Here is a 24,699-nt window from a genome sequence, read left to right as displayed (position 1 = left end):
ACCACTGTCCTCTCTCTGGAATATTAATTTCAGTGTGTCTAAAGGATATCTGAATCATGTAGTGTGTCTAAGAAGAAAAAAGTAAGAAGTGTGAGTATGAATGTTCTTTTAAGAAAGGGTTGCCCCAGTGTGATTCTGTGATTCTATTAATTAATTTTTTTTTTTTTTGGTTGTAAGTAACAGAATCCAAGCAAGAAAGGAGGGGGTATTTATTATAAAGAAACAATGGTGATTCATAGAATCCATGAACATAAATGGTTATGGGACTTGGGAAAAGCCTAAAGCTGGGAACTAGAAAGAAGCGGGACTCTTCAAATCTGCTTCTTTGTGCATGCCTGCTATATTCCTCTCTCTCTGCTTCTCTCATTCACATAGCAGTACCTTGTTTAAAATATTTGTATTGTGAATTCCTCATTACTGGAATTATTCCAGCAGAGGATGAATAATCATCATTTGAGACTAGGTAAGAAGGCATGTCCTAGTTGAATGGGAGGGAGGGAAGTTAGATTAAATTATATATATGGGCTATTCTAAGTGTAAGATGCTATGATTTTACCAGCTTAGGCTACCATGTATACAAGGATGCCTTCCATTTCACTTTTTGAATGTCTCTGTTAATAGTAACATTGGTTTCTTTGTCTTATCTATATCCCAGTCCTTCATCTTTTGGTCTCATTGGGTGTACCTCCCAAAAGCCTCTCAAGAAATAACATTAGTTTTTTCCTAATAGTTGTAGAGCTGTAGAAAAGGTTTCAAAAGCATGAGCTCTTTAGTTTACAGATAAATACTAAGACAGAGTTGCATCTCTAATAAAAGCACAGGCTTTGGAGTTCAGCCTCAGCTCAAATTTTGTTCCCAATTTTACTAGCTGTGTCACCTTGGAAAAGTTACTCTGAGGTTTTTTCTCCACCTACAAAGGGGGAACCTAATATTAAACAATCTCACTGGGTTATTTGGGTAAATAACTTTTCTCTGTAAAGCAATTTCTGTTTCTATTAATGCACACACCAACTTGTAAATGCTTAATGAAGAGTAGTTATTAATACAAGTAATAATAAATGCAACACTTGTATAACTTCTTTCTTTTCGTTTACAAAACCTGTGCTCCTACATTTTCTCAACTATTGTTCACAAAAATCCTGAGAGGCAGATAATATCCTCATTTTAGAAATAGGGACACCAAAAGAGAGAGAGAGAGAGAGAGAGAGAGAGAGAGAGAGAGATGGTAACACTTCCTCAAACAGAATTATGCACAGGTCATTCCAAAAGGGAGTGAATGCCCAGCTACTAGAAGTTCTAGCAAGGCTACCCTGCCACCTATGATAACGAATGTAGTAGAGATCCCAGCTTTTGGAAGGATGACTGATTTGGTGATTCCTTGGTCATTTTTTTCACACTTACACTGGATACTTGTTTTTAACTGGAAACTGTTCAAGGATCTGAGGATACAGCATAAACAAAAACAAGCAAGCAAGCAAACAAACAAAAAACCCCAAGTAGAAAAAAAAATCCCTGCCTAGAAATATACAAAGAGAAAATATTATGTATAAATTATGTAATATAGAAAATAGAAAAATGTAAAAACATAGACCTTGATTTTCAAAGTTTTTTTCCCTACATATACTCATCTAAGTACCCTTTAACTCCCCCTTTCCTTCCCAGGCCCCTCCCCGCGTTTCAGAAGCTTCTGTTTTAATTTGTGTGCCACACCCCCTCAAGAGTCAAGGCATATTCAAGACCCGTAACCAGAAAAGCGCACCGGGCCTTGGAAGTTTCCGAAGACGGAAGCAGAGACCGCGGAACCAGTGTTCTGGTGGTTACGGTTCTCAGAGGGAAGCCAATTCCGCGGACCGGTAGTGGAGGGCACCATAGCTTGTTTCCGGCCACCTCAGCGGGAAGCGGAGACGCAGGCAGCTGGATCTTCGGGAACTCAGCTAGAGGTGTAATTGCGGTCGCTGCGGAGGAAGTCGGGAGAACGTCTACGGCTGCCGGGCCAGTGTTGGGTCCCCTGTAGCCTGTGAAGATGGTGTTGCTCACGATGATCGCCCGGGTGGCGGACGGGCTCCCGCTGGCCGCCTCGATGCAGGAGGACGAACAGGTGAGCTGTTCTATTCCCGCGCCCCCAAGTCCCTGCCAGAGCTCTGTGCTCGCAGCACCGGATTTTTTCTTAGAACGCAGGAGACCTCTGCGACCTCGCGTGCACCCCCGACCCCTCTGTACTGCTCTTTTTGTCATTTGGCAGCGGAGAAAGTACTTGTTAGAAGAAATCTTTCCTGAAGGCGGAGGTAGATTTTTGCCTTTCCTCTTTTTCTAGGGAAAGACGCTCTGGTGTAGGGCTAGATTCGGCTGATTGAGACCACCCAGTGTTGTGTAACTGAGAGACTTTGTTAAAATTCGAGATTTCTGTTTTTCTGCTGTTATTGAGGCCAGCGGGTCCTGGGAGAAATCAGCTTTTAAGTTCTTCAACGTCTTTCACCGTGGCACTTGATCCTTGACCTAGCTTGATGACATCTTTTGAAAGTGGGTGAGATAATATTGCAACATACAGACACCTGTTTGAAGTTCAGTACAGTACTTTCAAGTTTATGCCCAATTCCTACCTCCTCCAGTAAGCCTTATTAAATTCCTACTGTTGGGGTTATAACTTCTGTGTTATATTCCTGTTAGCGCCTTGTGCCTTTATTTTACTATTTTCCTTTGTCTTTATATAAATTGAGATTTCTAGGAGATGATCGGCAGGTCTGGATGATCTTTGTGCTTCTCATAGCTTTTACAGTAGCAGCTTTATGCCAATAGGGGCTCAAAAAATGCATTGAATTGAGGTAAAAACAAGAAAAGCTGCAAATATCATGAAAAGAAGAAGCTTTGTGCCTTACACAAGGGAAGTTTCTGGTGTGAGACCGGTTTCTGGAGCAAGGTGGGGAGGACTCTGAAGAAGGGAGGCTGAGAATGAAATTTATGTAATTTATTTAAAGTGCTCAGTTTTAGCTTACTTTCTCACACAACCTAAGTCGTTTAAAAAAAAAAACCCTCAAGGCCTAAAAAAATGAGTTCTAGAAAAAACTATTTTGCACATGTCTCTTCTTGGTTTTTTCATATATTCACGAAAAGAAAAAAACAACCCTTATTGAGCACATCAACTGTGTCAAGTATGGTGATTATACAGGTTAGAGGACACAGTCCCTACTTTCATGGAGCTTACACTTTAGTGGAAAAGCCAGAAAACGAATAAGCAATTATAGTATAATTGCTATGGAAGAGGAAGAAGGCTCTGTGGTTGAATGTGGAAAAGGTATCTAGGTTGGTTTTGGGAGATCAGGGAAGTTTTGCCACAAGAAATGACATCTAAGCTGACAGCATTGTCTAGTAATAAGGCTTCTGTTTGGTTATATACCTTTTTAGGTGTGACTTGGAAATACGTTTATTTTCACTTTAGGAGAATAGTGATGCAGATCACTTGATTGCAGGTTCTTCTAGGTGAAATATTTTCTGCTTATTGCACAAAACAAAGTCTAACCATTGATATGAAATTTGGAAAATATAATGTGCCCTTAATATTCACTTGTGAAATATTTTTTTCTCCCAATTTGTTAAGAATTTTCTAGGACCACTCTGCAGAGGAATGGAGTTTTTAAAATAAATGCAGGAACATGAGTTGAGCAAGGGAGATAATGTGGAGAAATTTTCCTTGAAGTATATATGTAGTTTGACTGGGAAATGTTTTCCCCAGGGAGAAATCTGGTCAGTTTATTGCATTAAATGTCAGTGTTGGCAAAGAATACAAAGTGAATTTGAAAGTCTGTTTAATGTTAGTAGGTTCTTTATTCTCTGCCTTGATGCTTCTTTGAAAAAGTAATTGATATATTGTTTTGTGTTTCTTAACTGCAAATTAGGTGTTAATCTACCTAGATGGGTTACTTTGTTTAATTGGCAAAGACATTTTTTCACAAAAATATTTTTGTGACGGCAATTCCATAATTATTTCCTTTAGGAATTTGGGCTTTGAATAATAAAGTCTTTACCAAATTTTTAATATCTATAACATTATGGGTCCTAGACTCATTTTTATTATGTTAATAGTTTACTGGGGCGCCTGGGTGGCTCAGTCCGTGAGCATCCAACTTGAGCTTGGGTCATGATCTCACAGTTCTTGCGCTTGAGCCCCGTGTCAGGCTCTGTGCCTGACAACTCGGAGCCTGGAGCCTGCTTTGGATTCTGTGCCTCCCTGTCTCTCTGCCCCTCCCCTGCTTGTACTCTGTCTGACTGTCTGTCTCTCTCTCTCTCTCAAAAATAAACATTAAAAAAACAGTATTCAGAACATTTATAGAATGCATACTACATGCCAAGCAGTGTGCTAAAGCCTATCAAGTATATGATTTAATTCAATCTTCATACCAATCCTATCAGGATAGTTAGTATTATTCTTCCCATTTATTGAGGCATAGATCTGATCAATTTTTTTTGTATGAGCTGCATAGCTAATAAGTAGTAAAATGGAATTTTTCATCAGTTTTCTTAATGTCAACACTTGATATTTTGGGTCAGGTAGTTATTTGTCGTGGAAACCGGTCTTGTGCGTTGTAGGATGTCTACTAGTATCTCTGGCCCCTGCATCCTAGATGCCAATAGCCCTACCACCACCGCCACCCCTCCAGTTGAGTAATATTCCAAACATTCCAGATGTGATCTGAGGGTGGGAGCGAAGAATCATCCCCCCAAAAAAACTGTTTTGTTTTGTTTTTTAATGGTTATTTATTTTGAGAGAGAGAGAGAGCAGGGGAGGGGCAGAGAGAGAGGGAGAATCCTAAGCAGGCTCTGAACGAACCTTGACATTGTGACCCGAGCTGAAATCAAGAGTGAGAATGCTTTACCAACTGAGCCATCCAGGCGCCTCAAGAACCACTGGTTTTTAATCAATATTTGTCTGACTTCAGACCAAACTCTTAGTGCCTAACTGGTATACATTACTGCCATGTTCTAAGACTTTTTGATAATGGACTCTGATAAAGACTTTTTTTTAGGATCTAAGACCAACTTTTTAAGAAATGGCTATTTCAGCCAAACAGTTTTTATTTTTTAATTTTTTTAAATGTTTATTTTTAAGAGAGAGAGACCAAGTGCAAGTGGGGTACGGGCAGAGAGAGAGGGAGACACAGAATCCGAAGCAGGCTCCAGGCTCTGAGCTATCAGCACAGAGTCCGATGTGGGGCTCAAACTCCCCAACTGTGAGATCATGACATGAGCCGAAGTCGGACGTTTAACTGACTGAGCCACTCAGGCCCCTCTCTGCCAAATAGTTTTGTAGTCAGTACTTTAATTGTTCAGGCCAAATTATTGAATGTACTTTTTCAATGATTCACACTGATAATAGATACCATACGTTATTAGGTGCCAGTCCTATACAAGCTGCGTTACCACTTGAGATGAACAGGTATTCAGATAAGACAATGGAGAGTAAAATCCAAAAAGTGATGTAGGCAGAGTATCTCATCCACTGTTCCCTCTGTGCTCCACTAGAAGTATCAGCCTAGGGTGGTAGAGAGATGAACTTTTCAAACCTAGACGCTCTGATAATTCTATTTCCTTTCTGTCTGCCTTTCTGGTGTGTTTCTGTTTTTGGATGTTTGCATTTCTTCATCTCCCTTTCTGTTCTACCTCAAAATGAAGGTGTTCTCTTTCCTTTTATTTTGGCGCAGCTCTGTGGACTTGAAGATGAGATTTGATCTGACCAAGCATTCAGCAGGGAGCACCAACAAAGCAGATGGTCTGTTGTACATTTAAACTGCTGTGCTCCCGCAATTATTAAGGGTTCATTAGTCTCCTTACTGTAATTGTTTTTAGAGGAAAATGGTTGATTCTTGGTGCTGCTGGCCTTTGACCAGCCAAATACAGCAGGGATTTAAAAATGATAAGAGCTTAGCTAAACATTCTTGTAAAGACAAAAGATGGCATGTTCAGCAGCCCTAGGTGATAGCAATAAAAACTGGTTGTGTAGGAAATTTCTACCCTGTGCCCATTATGTTATGTATATAGAACCAAATCCTAAATATGCTATTGGATGACCACAAATTAGTTTCAGGAATTGTCCAGACATTCACATCCATTTCATATCAGATTGCTAAGACACCTTTCCATTATACTGTATACAGCTTTATCAAGCCTGTTCCAGATGAAGTGGAAAACAGAATGAGGACATGTAATCTGTTTTTAGGTAGTCTAGAGGCTGTGGGCCCTTTGTGACTTTAATCTTGAAAACAAACTGAGGCTGTCTGCAGCGGTGAATATGTTGGTTTCTGAGATCTAGATCAGAGCTGCCACACGGTTTCCTGAGCATTTCCTGTGAATTAGATTTAATATTAAATGGTAAGCTCACCCAGAAATTGGATCTGCTGTTACCGAAGCAGTTTGAACTGTGGAGGGGGAATAGCACGCTTAGGAAAGGAGACAGCAGAGCTAGACTGCCTGGCTTCCGGTTCTTGCCCTAGTCCTTGGACAGATTTCACTTCTCACACAGAAAATGGGCATAATAATCCTAATCTCCTCATAGGGTAGTTGTAAGGGTTTTTTGAGTTCAATTAGGTAAAGGGTTTAGATTTGCTTATTTCTGAAAAAATTTTTTTCGAGTTCCCTTTTGCCTTTCTTTCTTTCTTTTTTTTTTTAATGTTTTATTTATTTCTAGGAGAGACAGAGAGAGAGAGACAGCGTGAGCAGGGGAGGGTCAGAGAGGGAGTCACAGACTGAAACAGGCTCCAGGCTGGCAGTCAGCACAGAGCCCGACGCGGGGCTTGAACCCACGAACCGCGAGATCATGACCTAAGCAAAAGTCGGACACTTAACCGACTAAGCCACCTAGGTGCCCCCCCTTTTGCCTTTCTTAAAGTCCAGACTAGAATTGTAGGTATTTGTGGGTACAGATATGCAAAAAACAGGAATGTGTGAATGAATAATTTTCCCCATTACAAAACTAGCCTGTGCTTATTAAAAAAGGAAAAATGAAAGGACCAAAAGATGTTAATGTTGATTATTATAAAAATCTTTACTTAAATTATATCCATTTTAACATAAAACCTTAATCTTTGTGTGTGTGCGTGTATAAAATTAAATGGGTAATGTTCCACCTAGTTTTTTCACTTAGTGTGTAGTGAATATCTTCTCATATCATTAAATATTATACAGTATTTTAATGGCTGTCTAGTGTTCCACTGTATAAATATGTTACTTAACCAATTTCCTATCCAGTTACTGCACATTTGTTTTTTATTTTTACATATACATTTGTAGTTATTTTTTGATGTATATGATGTGTATGTATATTTTCAAAGATACAGAATTGTTGGATGAAACAATATGTAACATTTTATGACTCTAATACGTATTGCAAAATTACCTACCAGAAAGATCGTGCCAGCTCTGTGGTGTCCGGGAACGGTGACACTGAAGGCCCCGGCACTGTAAAATGTCGGTTGGCGTGCCACATTCTCTGTGTAATCTCGGTGTCATGCACTGGCCGTCACTGCTTTGTTCATTACAAATCCCCAATACTGCAGCAGGCATGCTTTGGGACATGGTTTCTTGGGGTCCACACAGTTATGAGTCTCTTTCTCTTCGGTTACAGGGATGTTTACAAAGCTTCTTATAAAGTCAGAGGATTTATACCAGTCTTTATTTGACTGACGGGTTTTTTTGTCATTTATTTCTTCAATTGGTTCCTTTAAGGTGCTCGCTTGCCTTCAGTTGTCAAAAACACTTTTATTTAACATCAGTGATTCTGGTTATTTTTAGAATACCAATTTCTGAGTTCCACCTCTGAGCTACTGATTTAATCGGTTTAGGGGTAGAGATAGGGCTTGGTTAGTTTTTGTGCAAAACCCCCAAGGGCCTCTAGATAAAGTCAAGGGTGAAACTCATTGATCTATGTGGGTCTTCCTCCTTGGTACTTTAGTAACATTTCCAACTTTATTTACATCCCTTCCATTCACTGCTGCGGGGCCAGATGTCTTTCAAATACCACACACATTGGCATTGGTGAAGCAAACGAATTGGCAAGTACCGTTCATTTAGGAATGCATGATATTGTGCACTAGTTCAAAGCATGTGATGGTTTTCACTCTACTAGCATATCAGGCATGAAAAAAATATGCAGTACTGGTTAATATAATAATGTTAATATATTATAATGTTAATTACTGTGAAGTATTGTTAATATATAAGCACACACATGCATACATATATATTAATATAGAAATAGTTCTTAAGAGTGTTGTAACAAATCATTGCTATAGGGATAGTGCCAAATAAGATAAATCTACAAATTGATACTTCTAGTGGTCTCTGCCTAACTTTCCTGGTTTTCTTCATGTCTGTTTACTTCCTTATTCATATTGAAATTTCCAGTTTATCATTTTTCAAAAAAAAGTTTTTTAAATGTTTGTTATTTTTGAGAGAGAGAGACAGAGCACAAGCAGGGGAATGGCAGAGAGAGGAGGAGAAATGGAATCCGAAGGAGGCTCCAGGCTCTGAGCTGTTAGCACAGAGCCCGACATGGGGCTGGAACTCACGTACTGTGAGATCATGACCTGATCCAAAGTCAGACACTTAACCAACTGAGGCCCCCAGGCGCCCCTCCAGTTTATCATCTTAAACATGGCGTAGGACCCTATACTTGAACATTTGCTTATCTGCCACTTTCACAATTTTACCATTGCTTCCTTCTTTTTACAGTTAGCTGAGTGGCTCACTATCTACAATCTAGAATTTTACTAGATCTTACTATTCTACTATCCAGAATTTAAGATTTCATTTTGCACTTTTTAAAAGTTAGACCTCATATCCAGTCCCTGGGAGAACCTCAAATAAGTGCTTTTTAAATTTAAGCATTTAGTTATTAAACATCTATCAAGAAGAGACTGTGTCTATTGTTCAATCCAAAATAAAATAATTCCTCTCTATCATGGCAAAAGTCCCCTCTTGCCCCAGTATATGGATGAATAAGTAACATCTATTTTACTTTCCATTCTTTCCCTTTTGGATTTAGTTGGTTAATTAGGTATGATGTGCTCCTTTTGAGATGATACCGGTATTTCTCAGTAGGCTTTTTTCCTTCCCTTTTTTTTTTTAATTAAGCTATTTAGAAATTGTTCATGAAAATACAGTCTGTAATCTATCATCTGAAAATTATTATTTGCAATTTGTATGCGTATATCTCTTTCTTTCCAAACTCGAAACCAAATCAGTTCATTCAGTAAAGAATATTTGAGTTTTCAATCTTGGCCTTACTCTTGCTCATGTTTACCTAGTTGCAGTTACAGTATTCATAGTGATTTGCAGTTATGGGTGCATACATTTAGCTTTGCTTAGGTACTGGATACTGTAACACTTCGTGGGCGATTTTGCTTGATGTTGCAGGATAAAAATGAAATTCATCAGTCTGTCCTTCCCAGGGTTTTCTCCTGAGTGTAGAACGAATTGTGCAGTTAAGTGCCAATAACTGCAAGTGAAAGGGGTTAGGAGGAGGTCACCGACCTGAGTGGAAAGAGCACTGGATTGAAAGTCAAGACTGGCTTAAAGGCAGTTGAGTAGTACAATTTGCTTCTTAGCAAATAATGTGATTTTCTTGAACAACTAGGGGTTTGGTCTTCCTTTTTGGTCTAAAAGTAGGGCATTTTTTAAAATGGTTCTTATTAACTTTTTTTCTTTTGAAAATTTTTTCTTTTCCTTTTTTTTTTTATTTTATGTCTTTATTTTGAGAGACAGAGAGCGATCAGGGGAGGAACAGAGAGACGGAGACCCAGAATTGGAGGCAGGCTCCAGGCTCTGAGCTGTCAGCACAGAGCCCGACGTGGGGCTCGAACCCACCGATTGTGAGATCATGACCTGAGCCAAAGTCGGACACTTAACCGACTGAGCCACCCAGGCGCCCCTTTTCCTTTAAAAAAAAAATAATAATGTTTATTTTGGGGGTGGGGAGAGAGAGAGAGAGGGAGACACAGAATCCAAAGCAGGCTCCAGGCTCTGGGCTGTCAGCACAGAGCCCAATGAGGAGATCAAACTCATGAACTGCAAGATCATGACCTGAGCTGAAGTCCGATGCTTAACTGACTGAGCCGCCCAGGTGCCCCTGTTTTTTTTTTAAATTTTCTCAAGTATTCTTTATTTAAGTAATCTCTACACTCAACATGGAGCTCAAACTCAACACCTTGCTTGAGATCAAGAGTCACATGCTTTTTTGACGGAGCCAGCCAGGCGCCCCTGAATCTTACCTTTAATGAAGGACCTTATTTACATAGTGTCCTCATAATATGATGCTTCTCACTAATTGTTGTGGCTGGTTTTTTGTGTGGAAGATTCTTAAATGAAGGTGTCTTCTTTCAGTCTGGCCGGGACCTTCAGCAGTACCAGAGTCAGGCCAAGCAGCTCTTTCGCAAATTGAACGAACAGTCCCCTACCAGATGCACCTTGGAAGCTGGCGCCATGACTTTCCAGTGAGTATATCCTGTCTCCATGTGATCCTTTAAGTGTGAAATGCAGTAAATGTGAGTCACACCTGATAAGAATGGTAACAATTTTTCAGAAGTAAAGAATATTTTAAAAATACAGTCTCTTTGTGGAAGGAACTTCCCTGGCTCTAATTCTGCAAAACTGAAATCTTGGTTTGTTTATTCAGTTTGCACACAATAAATTAACTGTTTTATCCTGTGCCTACAATACATGAACCTGCTTTTTCTTCCGTCTAATGAATGCTGTACCCATCATGCAAAAATAGGTAATATTTTGCTTTAGGAGCTTATAGCCAGATGTCTGTAGATTAATACTCTTGCTCAAACATTTACTAACAAGACAACCTTGAACAATGCACATATACCTCACTAAGCCTTAGTGTCCTCTATAAAATAGGGGAAATAGTCATAGTCTGTGAGGATAATTAGGGAATCTATCTATATCTCTTAACATCTTGCTTGGCATATAGAGAATATCACTAACTTAGTTGTTAGAAAAAAGAAAGTTATAAAAGATAATTTGAGAGCACCACAATCAGTGGTATTAGACAATGCATATAGCTGAGAGAGGGCTCAAAAGGACTTTAAATTATCTGCAAATAATTGGTATTAAATGTTTAATACATGTCAAGTTTGAGGGTGATAAAACAGGAAGGATTAAAAAAGAAAAGAGGACAAGAAGATCAAAGGAAAATAAAAAAGGATTAGCTAAATAATCCTTGCTGTTTTAGGAACTCAGATGCTGAGCTTATGTAGACCTGGGAGAGACCTGCTTTGTTTAACTTTAAAGGGGGAAAAAATTTCCACTTATCAGAAACAAGCAAGTATACAAAACTAAAATTGAAACAAAACCCTCGCTTGTTGGTTAAGAATGTAATGGATGTTAAGTTTTATAAGGTTTTAATTTGTGTAGTATATGAAACATTTTCTATAAATCTAATTTTCAACGTAAAAAATACAGACAATTATATGTATCATTATATAGATAGTATCTTTATCTCTATCATGGGTTAGGAACAAAAGACCTAGAGAATGGAATTGAATTCCTAATGGAATCGAAGAGAGATTTTCTTCTGTTTGTTTCCTTTATAATCTCATCTCATCCTTTATTTCAGTCCAAGAGCTATTTATTAAAGGTTTATTTTTTGCCAGACCATATATTAAGTTCTGCCTTCAATGCCCATAGCTACAAGCCCATCTTATTGGTAGAGAGAAACACATTATAAATGACATGCTTTGGGAGTAGAGAGAAAGAGACAATAAATTCCCATTTGTAGGGAGTAAGTTTGAGGAGTGGGGCTAAAGGGAGGGAGAATACAGAGAAATTTCATGGAAACAATTATAGTAGAATTGAACATATGAAAATTTCTCCAGATACAGAAAAGAATATTGCAGTTAGAAAACATATACCTGTGGAAGCAGAAGTCTGTGGAGCAGGAGCTGTGGGAGCCTAAGCGTGGAGAAGAGTGTGCTGTTTGGTGTGTTGAGTGTGTGAGAGAGTGCGGCCTACACTGCTCTGGAGGCCACAGATACTGTACCAAGGAGTATGATTTTGTCTTATGGGTAGTAGAGAACCCTGAGAGTTTTTAAGCAGAGTAATATGGTTATATTTATGTGGTTATAATAAACTTGTAGTTGAGAAGATGGTCTAGACCAAAGATGAGGAGACCAGTTGGTTCAGATCCCAGACACATCAGTATCGTCATCACCACCACCGTTACCACCTGAGGGGTCCTGCAGTGGCACACTGTGCTCGGTGGGGTCCCAGGATGCCTGAGGAGCACGCAGCAAAGGTCGGGATAGGGTGTGTGTACTGCTTTGGGCCCCTAAAGTCCTACTGAAACTAATGGCCTGATTTTATTTGATGTGCATATTGATCTGAATATAATTGTTGCTGAAACAAAGAGGACTGTGGTTAAAGAGACATTGAACATCACAGAGTAACCTAACCTCTTTCTGAGACAGCTCAGACACTGAACCCCTTCCAGAGTGCCAGGGAGCTCACTCTCAAGGGGGAAGTCAGTTCTGTTATTGGCTAATATCTGACATTGGATGGTTGATACAGAGTTCTAGTCTGGAAATGAGGGAATGTTATTTGTCCTGAGGTCATTATCTTTACCCAGTGAACATTGTGGCATTAACTTCCAACTTTGAAATATCCACAAAAGTTTCCATTTCCACTCTTTCTCTTATAGCTAGAAGGAAGTTAAGTATGTATATACTAGTTTCTATACATAGTCCAAAGGTAGATGGGGGTGCCTCGGTGGCTCAGGTGAGTTCAAGTTATTTGTGAGTTCAAGCCTCGTGTTGGGCTCCATGCTGACAGTGCAGAGCCTGCTTGGGATTCTCTTTCTCCCTTTCTCTTTGCCTCTCCCTGCCCCTTCCCTTCATGCAGGCACACACTCTCTCTCTCTCTCAAAAATAAACAAAAAAGAAGGTGGATGGAGTTACGACTCTTGAGTTTTCAAGAGAAAGTCTTTGGTATTAAGATATTTTAGCTGGGTTATATAATAAATAAGTATAAACATGTTTAAATACTCCTTTTGGAATATAATTTTAATAATGGGAAGATGTTTGCTTTTTGACTCCAAGGATTTGTGGTTTGAAATTGATTTTCTGATTTAGTTAGCTTCAAAGGGCTTAGGCTAGAATATTTCCAGAAGTCTTTAAGGCACGAAGAGTCTGTTTCAAATTGTTGAAGGTATTGTTATTCTCCAGACAACTCTTTATTTTCTTTTTTTGTGTCCCTCCAGCTACATTATTGAGCAGGGAGTTTGTTATCTGGTTTTGTGTGAAGCTGCCTTTCCTAAGAAACTGGCTTTTGCCTACCTAGAAGATTTGCACTCTGAGTTTGATGAGCAACATGGGAAGAAGGTGCCCACTGTGTCTCGGCCCTACTCCTTTATTGAGTTCGGTAAGTTTTTGTCCCTCATCCCTGTATCAAGAGAGCAAACAATATGGAGAAGCTCTTTGTTACACTGCTTGATTCTGACACATTTTTTTCCCCTAATGTTTACCTACTGAAGTTTTGGATTATCTCTTCCATTCCACCTTTTTGTGATTTTGAATGAATGAGAGTTCCTTCTTGTAAGTAATTTTCTATAGTCTAGTTTTTTCCTTAGAATTTGTTACCTTTTGCCCTTTTTTGTGATTTGGTTTGATTCTTCATCAGAGTCAAGAACTATGCCTAAAGATCTATTTGATTGTCACACAGTAGCTGAGTTCTTTCCCCCAAACCACACACATAAACACACACACACACACACACACACACACACACACACAGTCACAGTAAGGTTCATTTTTTGGAGATCAGAATTTAGAAATCAGAAAGAATGGCATTTTATTTCTTTTAGATCCTCTAATTAAAAAAATTACTGGAAGAGGTATGGTATTGGGAATAACATTTACTGCATGCAGAAATAGTGAGCATGGGTGTCTATATTTGCACAGTAATTATAGAAAGACTCATTCCTTTGATGGCAGTAAATCAAAGGAAATGTCTTGGGTGCCCTAAGTAGAGGAAGTGAGAATAAGTATGGTTAGAATAAGTATGGCTAAAATATTACTGGTATTTTTAGTTAAGAAAGAAATTGGTTTTACTGTTTCTGAATTTCTGAAATATTTCCATTTTGCTAGATAAATGGCCATCTTACCTCTTAGAAATAAAGGAAATTTGGGAAAACACTCCAGTGTTTCATAACTACAGACTCCCCAAGTGCTAATCTTTATAATGTCTGGTTTTTCACATTTTATTTTTGAAGATAATAGAGGTCCAGTAAACCCAAGAAAATGGTAAAACTGCTATGACAAGGTCACACAGGAAATAGTTGATACACTCAAGTTAGCTTAAATGCTTATGTATGAATGGGCGTTAGGTGAACTGGGAGGTACAGTAACCAGCGATCAGTAACACAGTAAGTGTTTCCATCCCCAGGCCTGAAGGAATAAGAGAAAGGAGCAGTTTCTGGAACTGCAAAGGAGAACTTTTATAGGGAAGGTCATCTTGAAAGGAGCAGTTCTTCTTCGAGGAGGGGTACTGCCAGCCCAGGGTGACGTCTTGGGGGGAGCTCAGGGAACAAATACTCTGACGTCACTAGCTGCTCTCCTGCTCTCCTCTTGGGGTTCCCCCATTGGTCAAACCTAAACCGGAAGCTCCGGGACAAGGAGCCCACGATGTAGTCCATGTAGGTCAGCTGCCCAAGGCAAAAAGATTGGTGCAGAGGGTAGAGAGGAGTCTAGAGAGGCAAATGAAAGGTATCTATCACCTATCACTTGAGAAAATGCCAAAGTTGAAAATAGGTGTGAGAAATGCAGACGTGTGCTAAACATGAATAACTGCAGCTTATAGTGCTATTTTGGGAAACTCCCCATCACATGTTTGCTTTACCTGAAGTTTCAAAACAGAGTGAAATTAGGAATGTATGTTAAAGAAAATACTTTAAGACCATGTTCCCCCCCCACCCCCCAACTTTTAATATAGACTAACTATTGCCATGTTAACCTATAGTAATGCTACTTTGTTGTCAGGATCCTTTTCAGGAATGTAAAACCCTAAGGATCCTCCGGACAAGCAGGAAAGCAGGTTTGAAAATACCTGCTTTCAGGAAAGGCTTATTATAGTGGGTGTTAATTTCCCTAAGGGCCCTGATTTCTAATTTGAAGGTGTGCAGGGGACATTTCTCCTGACTGGTCGTCTGTTCTTTACATTTTACAAATGAAGAAATCAAATCTCAAATTTTGATGCCTATCCAAGAGCTTGGTTAGCCACGGACATTTGCAGATCCAGGACTAAACTCGGGACTCCTGTCCCCTACATCAGTACTTCGATGAGCAAGATTGTTAATGGTGTCTTTTCCTCATTATTCTAGATACCTACATTCAGAAAACCAAGAAGCTTTACATTGACAGCCGCGCTCGGAGAAACCTAGGCTCCATCAACACCGAATTGCAAGATGTGCAGAGGATCATGGTGGCCAATATTGAAGAAGTATTACAGCGGGGAGAAGCACTCTCAGGTATCTTAACCATTAAGGGTCCTATAGCTTGCTTCTCAGTCCTCAGCAAGATTGGTTATTTTGGGATATGTTTTTCAGTGTCAGACTCTATCTAGTACTGTTAAGATGGGGAACCTGGGTGACTCACTCAGTTAAATGTCTAACTTGGCTCAGGTCATGATCTCGTGGTCTGTGAGTTCAAGCCCCATGTCAGGCTCTGTGCTCTCAGCTCAGAGCCTGGAGCCTGCTTTGGATTCTGTGTCTCTCTCTCTGCTCCTCCCCTGCTCACACTCTGTCTGTCTCTCTCTCTCTCACTCTCTCAAAAATAAGGATTTAAAAATTAAAAAGAATTCATCTTTCAGAAATAGATTACATTAGGAGTGCCTGGGTGGCTCAGTTGGTTATGCATCTGATTTTGACTCAGGTCATGATCTCGTGGTTCATGAGTTTGAGCCCCTCCTTGGGTGAGCTCAAGCCCTGCCTTGGGAGTCTTTCTCTGTCTCTCTGTCTGTCTGTCTGTCTGTCTCTCTCAAAAATAAATAAATAAATAAACAAACAATTAATTAAAATAAATACGATAAAATAAAAATAATCAAAAAGAGAAATAGATTACATTACAAAACTTCCTATATGATATGTTTTTTCCTAGAATGATTAGGTTTTGTTGAGTTGGAACAGTGTGAAGGTCTCATTCCATATCAGAAGCAATTTCTTCTACCAAGATATTTACAACATTAAGCAAACATTTACAGAAACACTTACATAAATTAAGAGAAATGAAAAGAATGAGAGGAAATTGTCAAAGTGGTTTCCTGACTAGCCACTTTGGGAGACTTTATTGCTGCCAGATCAAATGTTATAAAATACCATTTTCATCAAGGCATTCCTCTGCTGAAAAGCTTCTAAAATCTTTGACTACAAGATAAGATCTAGTTTGGTTTCAACTTACTTTTCGTTCTTACTGAGTGCTTGTAATGTGCAAGGCATTGTGTTCTCAGTAACGGAAGATAAGGAGGGTGCAGACTTCTTTCAGGCTCCCTAGTTCATATTCTGCCTCAGCCGGTCAGCTTCCACACCATCCTGGACCTGTTCCTTAAGATCCAGGTAAGAACTACCACTTTAGAGAAGCCTTCCCTGGTCCCCATAGCCCACATCACGTTAGCCTCTTTTGTCCTTTAAACTTCTAAGGCACTTCGCTGTGTAATGGCTTTTTTTTTTTTTTTAAAGCACATAATGAGTGTGTGTACATGTTTACTTATTTACCTAATTTGCCTTTTAAAAAAACCCATATGTATATATATACCTAATGTTTAAATGTTACCTATGTGTTTAATGTACTCATAAAGGTAGTGTTTATTTCATATCTATCTCATATACTTTTTTTTTTTTTAACAAATAGTTTATCGTCAAATTAGTTTCTACATAACACTCAGTGCTCATCCCCAAAGTGCCCTCCTCCATGCCCATCCCCCCCTCCCCCCCACATCCATCAGTCCTCAGTTTTTGTCAGCATTCAAGAGTCTCTCATGGTTTGCCTCTCTCCCTTTCCCCCACCATTTCCGCCCTTCTTCTCCCCCTTGTTCCTCCGTCAAGTTCCTCCTAATCCTCCTATACGTGCAAACATATGATATTTGTCCTTCTCTGCCTGACTTATTTCGCTCAGCATAACACCCTCAAGGTCCATCCATGTTGCTACACATGGCCAGATTTCATTTTTTCTCATTGCCATGTAGTATTCCATGGTATAGATAAACCACATCTTCTTGATCCATTCATCTGTTGATGGACACTTAGGCTCTTTCCATGTTTTGGCTATTGTTGAGAGTGCTGCTATGAACATTGGGGTACATGTGCTCCTATGCTTCAGCATTTCTGTATCCCTTGGGTAAATTCCTAGCAGTGCTATTGCTGGGTCATAAGGGAGTTCTATTGTTAGTTTCCTGAGGAACCTCCACACTGTTTTCCAGAGGGGCTGTACCAGTTTACATTCCCACCAACAGTGTAGGAGGGTGCCTGTTTCTCCACATCCTTGCCAGCATCTAGAGTTCTCTGATTTGCTCATTTTAGCCACTCTGACTGGCGTGAGGTGGTATCTCAGTGTGTTTTTGATTTGTATTTCCCTGATGAGGAGGGATGCTGAGCATCGTTTCATGTGTCTGTTGGCCATCTGGATGTCCTCTTTGGAGAAGTGTCTGTTCATATCTTCTGCCCATTTCTTCACTGGGTTGTTTGTTTTTCGGGCGTGTAGTTTGGTGAGTTCCTTATAGATTCTGGATATTAACCCTTTATCTGATATGTCATTTGCAACTATCTTTTCCCATTCCGTTGGTTGCCTATTAATTTTCTGGGTTGTTTCCTTGGCTGTGCAGAAGCTTTTAATCTTGATGAGGTCCCAACAGTTTATTTTTGCTCTTGATTCCCTTGCTTTTGGGGATGTGTCAAGTAAGAAGTTGCTGCGGTGGAGGTCAAGGAGGTTGTTTCCTGCTTTCTCCTCTAGGGTGTTGATAGTGTCCTGTCTCACGTTCAGGTCCTTTATCCATTTTGAGTTGATTTTTGTGCATGGTGTGAGAAAATGATCTAGTTTCATTCTTCTGCATGTTGCTGTCCAGTTCTCCCAACACCATCTGTTAAAAAGGCTGTCTTTTTTCCATTGGATATTCTTTCCTGCTTTGTCAAAGATCAGTTGGCTGTATACTTTTGGGTCAACTTCTGAGTTCTCAATTCTGTTCCATTGGTCTATGTGTCTGTTTTTGTGCCAATACCATACTGTCTTGAGGATGACAGCTTTGTAGTAGAGGCTGAAGTCTGGGATGGTGATACCTCCCGTTTTGGTTTTATTTTTCAGTATTACTTTGGCTATTCGGGGTCTTTTGTGGTTCCATACGAATTTTTGGGTAGTTTGTTCTAGTTTTGAGAAGTATGCTGGTGCAATTTTGATTGGAATTGCATTGAATGTGTAGAGTGCTTTAGGTAGTAATGACATCTTAACTATATTTATTCTTCCTATCCATGAGCATGGAATGTTTTTCCATTTCTTTGTGTCTTCTTCAATTTCCTTCATAAGTTTTCTATAGTTTTCATCATACAGATCTCTTGTATCCTTGGTTAGGTTTATTCCGAGGTATTTTATGGTTTTTTGTGCAATTGTGAATGGGATCAGTTTCTTGATTTCTCTTTCTGTTGCTTCATTATTGGTGTATAAAAATGCAACCGATTTCTGTACGTTGATTTTGTACCCTGCAACTTGGCTGAATTCTTGGATCAGTTCTAGTAGGCTTCTGGTGGAGTCTGTCGGGTTTTCTATGTAGAGTATCATGTCATCTGCGAAGAGTGAAAGTTTGACTTCCTCTTTGCCAATTCTGATGCCTTTGATTTCCTTTTGTTGTCTGATGGCTGATGACTTCCAGCACTATGTTAAACAACAGTGGTGAGAGTGGACATCCCTGTCGTGTTCCTGATCTCAGGGGGAAAGCTCTCAGTTTTTCCCTGTTGAGGATGATGTTAGCTGAAGGCTTCTCATAGATGGCTTTGATGATGTTTAAGTAGGTTCCTTCTATCCCAACTTTCTCGAGAGTCTTTATTAAGAAGGGATGCTGTATTTTGTCAAATGCTTTTTCTGCATCTATTGACAGGATCATATGGTTTTTATCTTTTCTTTTATTGATATGATGTATCACATTGATTGATTTGCGAATGTTGAACCAGCCCTGTAACCCAGGAATGAATCCCACTTGATCTTGGTGGATGATTCTTTTGATATGCTGCTGGATTCGATTTGCAAGGATCTTGTTGAGAATTTTTGCATCCGTATTCATCAAGGATATTGGCCTATAGTTCGCTTTTTTTGCTGGATCTCTGTCTGGCTTGGGAATCAGAGTGATGCTGGCTTCATAAAATGAGTCCGGGAGTTTTCCTTCGACTTCTATTTTTTGGAATAGCTTGAGAAGAATTGGGACTAATTCTGTTTTAAATGTCTGGTAGAATTCCCCAGGGAAACCATCAGGTCCAGGGCTCTTATTTGTTGGGCTATCTCATATACTTTTATTTCTTTCACAGTAGGGATCACAAATGGATGTTTCCATCAGTGTGTCTTGAACTCACCCTTGTGACATGCATGCGTACATGGGTCTTCGTTTGTTATGAACTGCAGACTGTAGCCTTTATGTCAGTAGTCAGCCATTGTCCCAGCACGTAGCTTCACAGTCTTTAAGCATCAAATTTTGGGTGAGTGGGTCTGTAAATTTTCATCATAACAGACTTACAGTTTTGACCTGGGATAAAGTAGATCAACACAGGAATTTTTCTTAAATCCAGAATTTATATATTGGTCAGTTTACCAAAAGTGTAAAAGGATTCTCTTCTAGCGCTTTGCTGGTTACTACAAAGCTGATATGCTGATTGAAAAAGACATTAGATCTTTGAACAGTGTGGGGGTCAGGAACTCTGCATATAACTTCTGATTTCCCAAAAACTTAACTAGTAATAGCCAACTGTTGATTGGAAGCCTTACCCATAATAACATAGATAGTCAATTAACACGTTGTTTTGTATGTTACACATATTACAGACTGTATTCTTTTGATAAAGTAAGTTAGAGAAAAGAAAATGTTATTAAGAAAATTACAAAATACACCTACAGTATTCTATTAAAAAAATCCATGTGTAAATGGAACTTGCACAGTTCAAACCCATGTTGTTTAAGGGTCAACTGTACCTTTCTAATCTTCTAAGAAAAAAAATTTTTTTAATGTTTATTTTTGAGAGAGAGAGAGAGAGTGCGCGTAAGTGGGGGTGGGGCAGGAATTCTCTTACTATTGCTTGTTTCCTATGACCTAATATTTGTTCCGCTGCCCAGTTATTCTCAGCAGATTTAGATTCGCTTAGCAAATATTTATTTATTGAGTACTAACTATTGCCAGACCCTCTTCTGGGCCCTAGGGATATAGCCATAGACACAACGGTTAAAAACCTCAGTCTGATGAAGTGTCCAGTTTAGTAGACTGGCTGGAAAGATTCCTCACAGCATTGTCATGGTTATTTCTCATCTTCTAACTGTTTTCTTGTGTGACTAAGAGTTTTTCTTGCAGAGCAAATTACTAATTTACAAGTGGTTGTCATGCCTGTGTCATTAAGTAATAGCACATTTCTCAACCAATTCAGTCTCTGTTAAGCAACTCCAAATATTCCAGAAGTATTCTCTAAAGAACAAATTCATATTGCAAAATAGTTTCTTTAAAAAAAATTTAAAGAAGTAAAATGATCAAAACTCATTTATGTCACATCGAGAATTTGTTTTTATTACTAAAATATGTCATGTATTTTAGTCCAGTCTAGCTTGTGTGTCTCTGGCTGTTTCTCTAAGTGCTCAGTTAACCGTTATAACAGCATTACAAATGTCCTTTTAGAAGAAGAAAACTTTGTAAAAGGTTCTGAAAAGCTTAATTTGGCAGGTGTTAGTGGTTTCCTAGCACCTGTGATTATGTTTTGGTTACAAGACAACTTTCCTTTGTCTGTTGAAGCATAATTTCTGGTAGAATCACAATAGTCTTTACCGCTGGAGAATCTTGGGAATTTGGGAACGGTCAATTTTGAGATATAGCTCAGTACTCAGTTTCTGAGTTTTCTGGTTACCTGAGTCTTATCTTACATGGATTATCATTTTTTCAAAATATGAGAGGATAAGATGTAGACCATTAAAAGGTGATGAAGATGATTATTTTCAGCTAGCATTTATCAAAGTCTTACCATATGCAGGCATTGTACTCACTTGCCAGGCATGCTCGTGCACTTAGAATCCTAGGATACAGTTAGTGTTGTTATCCTCCCTTTATGTAGATGACAAAACTGGGTCATGGTAGAGCCCAATGTCACACAGCTGGTGCAGCCAAGATTTGAACCAAAGAGTCTGAGGCCAGAGCCAGCGCTCTGAACCGCCTGACTGTATAGCCTCAAGAGTCTGCACATACCGTGGTCTGATAATCTTTTTTAATGTTTGTTTATTTTTGAGAGAGAGAGACATGGAATCCGAAGCAGGCTCCAGGCTCTGAGCTGTCAGCACAGAGCCCAACCTGGGGCTCGAACCCACGAATGTGAGATCATGACCTGAGCTGAAGTCAGGCGCCCAACCTACTGAGCCCCCCAGGCGCCCCTGTTCTGATAACTTTAAGACGCATTGTGGATCTTACAGTGCATCAGGATCATGGATTAACCAGGATATGCAACCTAACCTTTAAAATAAAAATAATTTAAGCATCATGGTTGTTTGGCATAGTGCCACGATTTAAGTTATTTTTGTCTTAATACATTAGAACAAGGACTAATTAATGTTTTCTTTTTTTTCCTCTTTGACAGCATTGGATTCAAAGGCTAACAATTTGTCCAGTCTGTCCAAGAAATACCGCCAAGATGCGAAGTACTTGAACATGCGTTCCACCTACGCCAAACTTGCAGCAGTTGCTGTATTTTTCATCATGTTAATAGTGTATGTGCGATTCTGGTGGCTGTGAAGTAGTGAGTCCGGTCACTGGCAAGGGTGAACCTAGAACCCGGCAGGTGTATGTTTTCAGGAAGCTGAGCTCACAGAGATGTGTATTAGAATTCCACGTGGAACTTCTGCCTCTAAGGACCTTGCAAGAAAAGACATGTCCTGAAAATGAAATGTTACACCTCATTTAAGGAAGCTTACCCCTTTGTAGAAAGTCTCTTCTGGGGGCAGAGGCTTTCTCTGGGTGCTAAGCTATATATGTTAGGGAACAGTAGGTTGTTTTCTTTCGTTTTTTCCCTCCCAGTGTTTTTACATTTTTAAAACAGCACTGAGTGGGCCACTTCTTATCTAAGGGAGCCTTGACTGAGATCTGGCCTAGCCAGCCTGTGCTAGCGACGGTCTGCAGTTCCTTCAGAAACGACAGCCCTTTGGGAAGTTTTCTGACTCTGTCTGATCGACATTCCTTTTGTTGGTGACTTTTGTGATTTGCAGTAATCCAAGTTTTCTAGGGCCTCATAAACGATTCCACTCTGTGGAGGCTAACTGTTGTGCCGCGAAGACTGCGTCTGTCGGCCCCTGTAGGGAGTTAGCCTTCGCTGTTTCCCTTTCATGATATTTTGCTTATTGCACAACTGCTTTAGGGTTAAACGAATTATATTAAGATGCCTTGACACTATATTATAGCACTCCTTGATTAAGAAGCTAACATGTTTTCTGTCATTTACTCCTTAAAAGACTTCACTTTAGTTTGGGACATTCTTAATTTTGTTTTGCAGCATCTGGTTTATATTAATATAAGAGTAAATCTAACACACGGATAGCCAGAAGCCCCTGATTAATGGGAAGAAAGGCCCAGCTCATCACTGCAGCTCTGTCCTGCCCCCTTTTACTTTCTCCGCTGTGGTTTCTTCCCTCTCGTTTCCTCCTCCTGACATTTCAAAAATTCCCCTGCACCCGGTAGTTTTGCGTCCCGTAAGCGTCCTCTCAGTATATTCTCAAACTTCAAAATGGAAAACGTTCAGCCGTGTAGTTCAGTTTAAATTTTTACAGAGCAACTACTCAAACAACTAGATACGTTCACCCGAGAAGGTCTCTGAGAACACCTTGTACCTGCTTCTGTTTCTGTAAATTCTCTGAGAATGTTCTAGAGATAGAGAACTCATTCACAACGGCTTCTATTAACAAATAAAAGTACCTATGATTTTTCCCTCCTTTGCTCAGGGATAATGGGGGTTTCCTTTTACCTTCTGAGGTAGAATTTTTTAAATGGGGAGAAGAGGCCTTTTGAATATTGTCACAAGGGGCTACAATATAAACTAGAACTTACACGTACCGCACATGTTTCGTTCAGTTGTACAGGAAAATGAGCCAACTTCTTCACATCTTTGGAGAGAACTTTAACTAGTAAACAATTTTATAACTAAGAGATCGTTTACTGTCCCAATTCCTGATAGAGGGGAGAAAAAAACCCTGTTTCCTTATAACAAAGCAAGAAGTGGCTTGTAAATTCCTGATAATTTACAGAATTAGAAAAAATTTTTTCTTTCCATTTTGGACCTAAATCCGCCAATTGGAGTATGTGCATGAAACATGAAGTTACTTTTTATAGAGAATAAGTGCTTTTAAGTCCCTAAAGAGGCTTGTCCCTAAAGTAATTCTGTTGGTAAGAAAAGCCTGACAGTCTGAAAACCTGAGTAGTGGTCCCGTAGCATTTGGTTCTTCTGTAGGAGTGGAGAGCGGCAGCTCGCTGTTGAGAGTTGCATGCAGCAACCAAGTGGTCAGCAATGAAATAAATACTTCTAGAATGTTCCTTCAGTGTGACGTTTTGTTCTTTAGTTATTTTATGGGTACATGGGTACGCATAGTTTTCTGGGTACATTTCTGCCTAATCTCAGGGGTTAATTAAAAAATGAGAAGGGGAGCAGAATGATGAAGAAAGGAGTGAGAAAGTGGCTTAATGTTCTGATGGTTGAGAAATGAGAGGAGACTGCTATAACAGTGCTCCTGCTTCTGTTCAATGTAGTGGGAGGGTCTGACTAGATGAAGTGTGTCAGCAAGTAAACAGGCATCTAGAATAGAATGTGATAAGTACTATCTAGGGTTAGTGGGGGCGCGTTAAGGAAGGACACCTACTTTACTTTGGGAAGAAGAATGAGGTATTCCAGAAAGATTCCATAGCTTGCGCAACCTTGAGTAAAACAGTGAGCCCCCCCTCCTACTGTTGGTGGAAATATAAACTGGTGCAGCTGCTCTGGAAAACAGTGTGGAGGTTCCTCAAAAAATTAACAATAGAACTCCCCTCTGACCCAGCAGTAGCACTGCTTGGAATTTACCTGAGGGATACAGGAGTGCTGATGCATAGGGGTACATGCACCATAATGTTCATAGCAGCGCTTTCAACAGTAGACAAATCATGGAAACAGCTTAAATGTCCATCAACCGACAAATGGATCAAGAAGATGTGGTTCATCTATACGATGGACTACTACATGGCAATGAGAAAGAATGAAATCTGGCCATGTGTAGTAACATGGATGGAACTCGAGGGTGTTATGCTGAGCGAAATAAGTCAGGCAGAGGACAGCTACCATATGTTTTCACTCATAAGTGGAACGAGAAACTTAACAGAGGACCATGGAGGAGGGGAAGGGGAAAATAGTTGGGGAGAGGAAGAGAGGCAAACCATGAGAGACTTGAATACTGAGAACAAACTGAGGACTGA

General features: G+C 39.6%; 1 protein-coding gene across 1 annotated transcript; it reads left to right on the top strand.

Annotated features, from left to right (window-relative positions):
- Positions 1–1,847: 1,847 nt before the first annotated feature.
- Positions 1,848–23,787, top strand: SEC22B (SEC22 homolog B, vesicle trafficking protein). The gene is made up of 5 exons (XM_039255671.1): positions 1,848–2,098; positions 10,372–10,481; positions 13,250–13,410; positions 15,368–15,514; positions 21,845–23,787. Exons 1-5 carry the CDS (start codon positions 2,024–2,026, stop codon positions 21,997–21,999), a joined length of 648 nt encoding a protein of 215 aa, XP_039111602.1. The 5' UTR covers positions 1,848–2,023; the 3' UTR covers positions 22,000–23,787.
- The last annotated feature ends 912 nt before the right edge of the window (positions 23,788–24,699 follow it).

The sequence above is a fragment of the Hyaena hyaena genome, unplaced genomic scaffold (assembly GCF_003009895.1).
Source record: "Hyaena hyaena isolate Hyena2069 unplaced genomic scaffold, ASM300989v1 scaffold_539, whole genome shotgun sequence".
Taxonomy (NCBI): domain Eukaryota; kingdom Metazoa; phylum Chordata; class Mammalia; order Carnivora; family Hyaenidae; genus Hyaena; species Hyaena hyaena.
This window is presented reverse-complemented; position numbering and strand designations above follow the sequence as displayed.